Below are 7,776 nucleotides of genomic sequence, written 5' to 3'. Positions count from 1 at the left end.
CTCCAGTAGTGCTCGTCCTCGAAAAATTCTCTCTTCAAGGTGGGAATGGAGGTTGGCTGTAAGGTAGAAGGGGGATTTGATGGTTCTCCCATCAGCGAAAATTGGAGATCGCCTGGCTTGAAGGCGATTGTCACTTTAAGTGTGGTTTCAATGGGGATTGGTCTAGGCTCGGGGTCTGGATCTGGGTAGATGGCGACCCTAAGTCTCTTCCTTTTCCTCTCTTCAACCTCATCGATTTGACGTTGAAAGTGAGCTCAGATATCTTCTTGCTAATGCCTTAGTTGGTGCTCCTGAATCAAACATTGATTCCGAGTAAAAGGTGACTCTGGGCTCAGAGTTTTCGGTGAGTAAGGAATTGCGAGCTTTGACCCCCACCACTTTTCTGAGTTCTGCAGCATCTAGCAAGAGAGTAAAAGGGTGAGGGCCAGGCGAATAAGAAATTTAGAATAAAAATCAAGATGGCCTAAGCTCGAATGATCGAGACTGTGGAGTAAGCTTGATCCAAGGAACGAGATCAGGCTCGGAGCGTGTATTCCACGGAAAGGGGGGAAAGTGGATTTATTTTCGAAGATCCCGGATTTTCAGGGAAAAAAGTTGGTGGTTACTCAAAAAGTGATATTTTTGAGAAACGTGCAATTTATAAACCCTAATCTAATACCCGTTTCTTGGTCTATACGATACAATAGTTGAAATCAAGATAACCTAATAAAATGCAAAAATCTGGGTTTGAAAAATCCGTAATCTCATAAGAACCTAAAAACTACATGGTATTGATTGAAACATTCTAGTACAAAACTAGTAAATGTACCTAAATGCTACTGCAACAATAAACATGCATGGAAAAAAAATATATATATATATACGAACATATGGGGATCAAGAATGAACACTTACACAATGTAGATGGTGGAAACAGAGAGATCGAAGATTGGAGGATTGGCTGCAAGAACGATCTCACGGAGTCAAACGGACCAATGGTGTTTTGCTTCCTCGGCTTAGAGAACATGCAAGGACCGAAGTTTTTTAAGTTCTGGTTTCCTTTGATCTTCTCTCCATTATGAAAACGTAATGTTAAAATGAGGAAGATGATGACATATTTATAGGCCCCAGAGGATACCAAACGATGAAGTGATCTGGACCATTGGCCAATCTCAATACTTGATCAAATGGCTAGGGAAAAACGGAAGACTAGTGCCATAAATGTGGTAGGAAGATGGATGTGCGTGTGGTATGAAAAGCACTCAAGTACTCTGATTGAGCAACCCATGGCTGATGCGTGTCCACACTCGAGTGCAATTGATGGTACAGTTTCCAAGAGGGGCAGTTCAAAAGTTTCCTTCTCATAGGATTCGAACTGATACTTTTGAGGGGGCAAAATGTTACACCCAGATTTCGAGATGAGGGGTTATGACTCCGAAAACTGGGCTCGTCAGGTGTGAGCTCGAAATGTATGAAAACATCATATGGTCCAGCCGTAGAACCCTCTGAAGTAAAGCAACAACCTCGAGGATGTGTAACCTCGGATATTCTCTGAGCTTGCGATGGGCAATGGCACGACACTTGAATATATCTTTTACCGAGTGTCCTTAAGCGAGATAGTTCAAGCTCGGGAGGTATAAGCTCGGGGATGACAACCTCGACAGTACCTACCTACCCCGAGTGTAGCATGAAGTTGGGTGGCAGGTTCGTGATTGATCCATAAGTTCTGACAAACTCAATGCCAATCGCTGATCTCGAAGACCTGATGAATCGCCTGGGATATCCCCTTACGTGTGAACATATTTATTTTTGTGTAATCCCAATATTTAAGGGATGTCATTTAATCTGTTATCCGTTCTCGATCTTCAGGGGACGTTTCCATGTATATAGGAGATAGTGCACTTAATATCATTATTTCAATGGATTTACAGAATATCTTCCCGAAATATGTGGGAATGAATTCTGCATCCTTCTCTATTATAGAGAAGGAATCACCACTTGTAAAGGAAGGATTCCTGATTTCTTGAGAGAAAGCTCTGGGGAATTCATCTTTGAAGAATTTCCAGAAAACCCCAAGCCTTAATAACATAGACTCGTGGACTAGGCAGAATTAACTGCTGAACCACGTAAAAACCTTCTTGTCTTCATCTTTAAATTCATTTGCTCCATTTTTCATTTGTTTAATTTCTCTACTATTTAAGTTGACGAAAAACGGCGCCAACAGTAGATTTATAGGAATATTTGAGGACTTAACGAGATTTGGATGAAATGACTAAATTGCCCTTGGAGGCACTTAAGGATTTAAATAAGCTCAAGGGAATTTTGGACCTTTTGCAACTAATTCTAGGGGCATGTGGAAGGGAATTAGAAGGAAATAAACAGAAGAAAACTCTCAGTTTTTCTCTTCCTCTCCCAAAAAGGTTCTCTCTCTTCCTCTCTAAGGTGTTGGTTTTGGAGGATATTAGAGCAGATTCTCAGGAGCATAAAGGGTTTAGCTAGGATCAAAGGTAAGTCTTAATCCAAATCTTGATGAATTCTTGCTGGAAATATTGAATTAGTGACCTGAGTTGTGTTTTATTTTGTGGGTCATTGAAATGAAGATTTGGTGAGGTTCAACTTGGGAATCAAGATAATTAAGTTTGGAATTTGATTGGGAAGCAGCTCAAGGTCGAAATTCAAATTGAGGTAAGGGTTTCATGCATCTCTGAAGTTTAATCTGGTGTGGTTTAAGTTTTTGAAAGGGTGGTTTAAGTTTTTTTGTGAATTTTGAGCCACTACGTGATTCTTGGGTTTGATTGTGTGATTGGGTTTGTTGTTGTGATTTCTGAGTTGTTATACTGTTTATCTGGGGTTTTCGGTTGAGTTGGGACTTGGGTGAACCTTTGGGTTGATTTGGAAGAGTTTTGGCTCGGGAAAAATGTTGGGAAAAACCTAGTTTTCTGGGTTCGCGTATGAGCCCCGCGACCCTATTCTTCTGTGTTGCGGCGCTAGGTTGAATCAGGAGATGGGGACCCCTTTGGGCGCCGCGGCCCCTATAGGGCTGTGCCGCAGCGCTAGGCTAATTGTGAATTTATAATGGGACTAAAGGTTCCTTGTTTTAAATGCTTTGTGAAGGATAGTATTATGCCATGTAAATAATAAACGAACGGCCTAAGAGTGCTAGAGTTTACATTGGCACACAGGGCGCGGCTCAGCCACTGGTAGCTGAGGATAGCTTATTATTCACTAAGCTCGGTTTAAGTGGACTGGAGTCAGTGGGGTAAACAGAGGGTGCGACCTAAGGGCGTCGACCCTGATTATCATGTGATTTGATTATTATTATTAATTAATGGATTTTTCATGTTGAATAGCTGAGTGTTGATTTGTTGATTCTCTGGTTATGTCTATGAACTATGTGATTAATGTGGTATGCTAAGTATATGAACATGCTCTAAGGGTTATTCAATTGTTATCATTGTTTGTGTTATAACGTTATATTTTCTTGCTGGACCTTGGCTCACGGGTGCTACGTGGTGCAAGTAAAGGCAAGGACAAACTTGATCAGCCCTGAATCGAAGAGCTCTGAGGGCAGAATGTACATGATCAACTGCTCAGCCGCCACGGTTGAGGAAGGGACAGGAACGGGAGGACCATAAATATCTGTTTTGCCCTTAGAGTGGCTAGCGGTTGTTTGTACACTGGAAATTTTGTAAACTGACTTTCAAACACTGTTTCTTTTGGGATCCCTTATATAAAATGTTTAATCATATGAAATGTATATTTTATGACCAAAACCTTTTAACTCTAGTTCATTAGTGATGTTAGTGACACGTTATTAACTAAATGACTTGATTAGCAAGTCTCGCACCTTTATAAATTCACAGTGTAACGGTCTTGACTACCTAAGGCGTTACATAAAATTTGTATTCTTGAGAGAGAATTCTTGTACTTTTTCACTTACACTTAAGAAATTCAGTTGACACAGATTCATCTGATTTTAAGTGTAGGTTATATATATATATATCACTACTCCAAGTGGATTAGGCTATTACTAATAAATTGGGGCTGAGCCACTATAAAATTATTGGTGTCGTATTTTCTATTCAAGGCTTACTGTAGTTTTGACGTCTATTGGTCGTTGGCCAAAATCGTAGTCAACAGTAGTCATATTATATATATATTTTTTAAAAATTATAAAATATGTTTTGATTTAATTTTTTTTAATATGTTTATATCATTTTTTTCATTATAATATTATTTATTTATTTAAAATTTACATAATAATATTAAAATTTTAATAAAAATAATTAATAATTTCTATAAATAAATCGAAATAAAGGTACAAGTTTTAATGATTAAGTTTGGATCTAGTATATATATAATTTTAATAATTAACTTGTGTGAAATAAAGAAATAAAAAATTATTCTCGTTGTTAAGCTATAACTCGTTATCAAGACTGAGAATTTAATTTATTTATTTAAAAAAAAAATTAAAAATGAAATAAGAAAGCAAGAAACAAAACAAAATATTAGGGAAAGGAATATAAAAGATAACCATGGTAAACTCAACTTTAACCAAGGTTAAATAGTTTGCATACAGCCCTATACACCATTTCCTCGAGTATTCTCTATATAATCCCTTCGTCTTCCGAATCAGTAGTACGAACTCACCTCCACGCCCTTTGTCTGACTTCCGCAATTACCTCACCCCTTCACTTTCTTTCTTTTTCACTTTTGTCTTTGTTTTCTCAGGAAACAAACACTACTATACAAGAAAAAGAAAAATGTCGTGGGAATCATGTTTTCTGTTCATTCCTCAAAATGGGTTCTCGTCTTTACTTCTGAACTTCAATGCTTTACTCTGTTCTATTCTTTTCGTCGCCGTTTTCGCTTTCTGGCTTTCACCCGGTGGGATTGCTTGGGCTCTGTCCAAGTCTCGAGTTGGTCACCATGGACATGCTCCAAACGCTATTCCTGGACCTTCAGGTCTTCCTTTGCTGGGTCTGGTTTTGGCTTTTTGTAATGGATCTTTGACCCACCGAGTTCTCGCTAAGCTTTCAGAAAGCTTTAGAGCGAGATCGCTAATGGCATTCTCAGTCGGATTGACCCGTTTTGTCGTTTCGAGCCAACCAGAAACGGCGAAAGAGCTTCTCAACAGCTCAGCCTTCGCAGATCGACCCGTTAAGGAGTCGGCCTACGAGCTTCTCTTTCACCGGGCCATGGGTTTCGCTCCTTACGGCGAGTACTGGAGGAACCTGAGGAGAATCTCTGCGACCCACTTGTTCAGCCCGAGACGAATCACCTGTTTCGGCGAGTTTCGGGCCAGGATCGGGCTCGAAATGGTGGAAGGCATGAGGGTTTTGATGCAGATGGATGGGGAGATCCAAGTGAAAAAACTCTTGCATTATGGGTCTTTGAACAATGTAATGATGAGCGTTTTTGGAAAAAGTTATGCGTTTGGTGAACTGGGTCAAAGTGATCGGAGTGACTCCGGCGCTGGTAACGAGGCGGCGGAACTGGAAGGATTGGTGAGAGAAGGGTATGATCTTCTTGGGGTTTTTAACTGGAGTGATCATTTTCCGCTGTTGGAGTTTTTGGATATTCAAGGAGTGAGAAAGAGGTGTAAGGAACTGGTTTCCAGAGTGAATGTTTTCGTTGGGAAAATTATTGAGGAGCATAGGGAAAGGAGGGCTGATAATATTGATGCTACTCATGAAGGATCGGACCCGATCAAGGGTTCCGATCAATCTGAGGATGAGACTGGCCGTGATTTTGTTGATGTGCTCCTTGATTTAGAGAAGGAAAATCGACTCAGTAACTCGGATATGATTGCTGTGTTATGGGTAAATTCTATTTATATATACTTGTGACTTTTTTTTTGTTGTGATATATTCATCTTCATCTGTGTATATATATATATATACTTGAAAAACCTCATTTAAATGATCTATCTGGTATAATCTGAACAAGGAAATCGTGTATTCATAGATACATCTATATAGGTTATAAATTATGTAGTTGAGACACATCTATGCATGGTTTGGTTTCTTTACCCAAATGAATCAGATACTACCAGTACAATATATATACGAACGTTTGTATGTGCAATATTCATTATAAATACATATTGGCACGTCATCCTTATCTTCTAATATTTCCCATGCACTGTGATACTAACATTTATTTTAATTTTATGGAATCTCTTTTCCCCTTCAGGAAATGATATTTAGAGGAACAGACACAGTAGCAATCCTCCTGGAATGGATTCTAGCAAGAATGATTCTCCACCCAGAGATCCAATCTAAGGCCCAGTCTGAAATAGATGCGGTGGTTGGTGGAACTCACCGCCCGGTATCTGATTCCGACCTCCCAAACCTTCATTACCTCCAAGCCATTGTGAAAGAAACCCTAAGGGTCCACCCACCAGGGCCTCTCCTATCTTGGGCCAGGCTCTCCATCCATGACACCCACATAGGTCAACACTTCATCCCGGCCGGCACCACAGCTGTTGTTAACATGTGGAGTATAACCCATGATGAACAGGTCTGGCCCGAGCCTAACTGTTTCAACCCGGATAGGTTTATGATCAAACAAGATCATGGTGATGATCTTAGTGTTGTAATTTCCATAATGGGTTCTGATCTTAGGTTGGCTCCTTTTGGTTCTGGAAGAAGGGTTTGCCCAGGTAAAGCCATGGGGTTAGCCTCAGTTGAGCTATGGCTGGCTCAGATGCTCCAAAGCTTCAAATGGGTTCCTGCTAATGATTCTGGGGTTGACTTGTCAGAGACTCTGAAACTGTCTTTGGAGATGAAGCACTCCTTGGTTTGCAAGGTCATTCCTAGGGTTTACTGATATCATACTCTCTCAAGCAAGTTTTATATATTTTCCTATATTTTGGGGTTGCTGTTATCATGTCATATATTTTATGTTGTGCTAGTTTGATCATTTGAAAAGTTGAAAAAACTTATTTCATTTCCTTGGGTTTGTTTCATCTGTTATAAAAAGAGGTTTCTTTGCGTGCTAATATATAGGAAAGTTATTAATATTGGCACACTGTAGTCCGTTTGGGTTATTAATTATCTTTATTTGTATTTTTCTTCAGTAAAAGGCTAAACTTGTAGGGTTTGTATGGTGGAAAAAATGTTTGCTTGGTTCTGTGTAAATCTGCCTCGTGTTTAAATGAAATGAAATCATCAGTTTGTCTTTAAATTCTAGCATTTAATTAATTACCTTTATATATATATATATTTTGTCCCAATTACCTTTAAATATATTCTTTATAAACTTATTCGCAAACTAGTTTTTCTATATCTAGTTTTCCAGTGGGTCTAAAATATTCTTTATAACTTATGTTGGCTGTCTAATATATAAGTAGTATATCTCTAAAGTGCTCCTCTTATTATTTGTATTCAAACTGATGTATGTTTAGCAAAATGCTTCCATTTATTTAAACAAAAATGACTTATTGATGTAAACTACACATAAAATGGTACGGTCCAATCTTTAAGAATTTATATATATATATATATATATATACGTATATATATGAGTAGTTTAAACTTTAAAGCATTATTAGGTGCTACTCTTTGTTCCCTTAGAGTTTGACAAAATGACTAACTCTATTCTTTCTCTTTACGAGGTTGTTTTTCATGGAGATTGTTTTTCAATGAGAATGCATTTTTAGGAACTTTAGATCTTTATTATTTGGCTTTCTGAGTTAGTCTTTTATCATTTGTGTTGCTTTGTAGCTAAATATGCATTACATGTGAAAACTAAAGTTACTTGATTGGAAGAAATTTTACTTTAATTGGAAGAAAA

At 38.4% G+C, this 7,776-nt stretch overlaps 1 protein-coding gene across 1 annotated transcript; it reads left to right on the top strand.

Moving 5' to 3' along the window:
* The first annotated feature begins 4,625 nt into the window (after positions 1-4,625).
* LOC133830718 (cytochrome P450 78A5) lies at positions 4,626-7,167 on the top strand. Its single transcript, XM_062260770.1, has 2 exons — positions 4,626-5,801; positions 6,175-7,167. The coding sequence occupies exons 1-2, from the start codon at positions 4,743-4,745 to the stop codon at positions 6,808-6,810; spliced, it is 1,695 nt and encodes a 564-aa protein (XP_062116754.1). The 5' UTR covers positions 4,626-4,742; the 3' UTR covers positions 6,811-7,167.
* Positions 7,168-7,776: the final 609 nt, after the last annotated feature.

Source organism: Humulus lupulus, chromosome 4 (genome assembly GCF_963169125.1).
Source record: "Humulus lupulus chromosome 4, drHumLupu1.1, whole genome shotgun sequence".
Classification (NCBI taxonomy): domain Eukaryota; kingdom Viridiplantae; phylum Streptophyta; class Magnoliopsida; order Rosales; family Cannabaceae; genus Humulus; species Humulus lupulus.
This window is presented reverse-complemented; position numbering and strand designations above follow the sequence as displayed.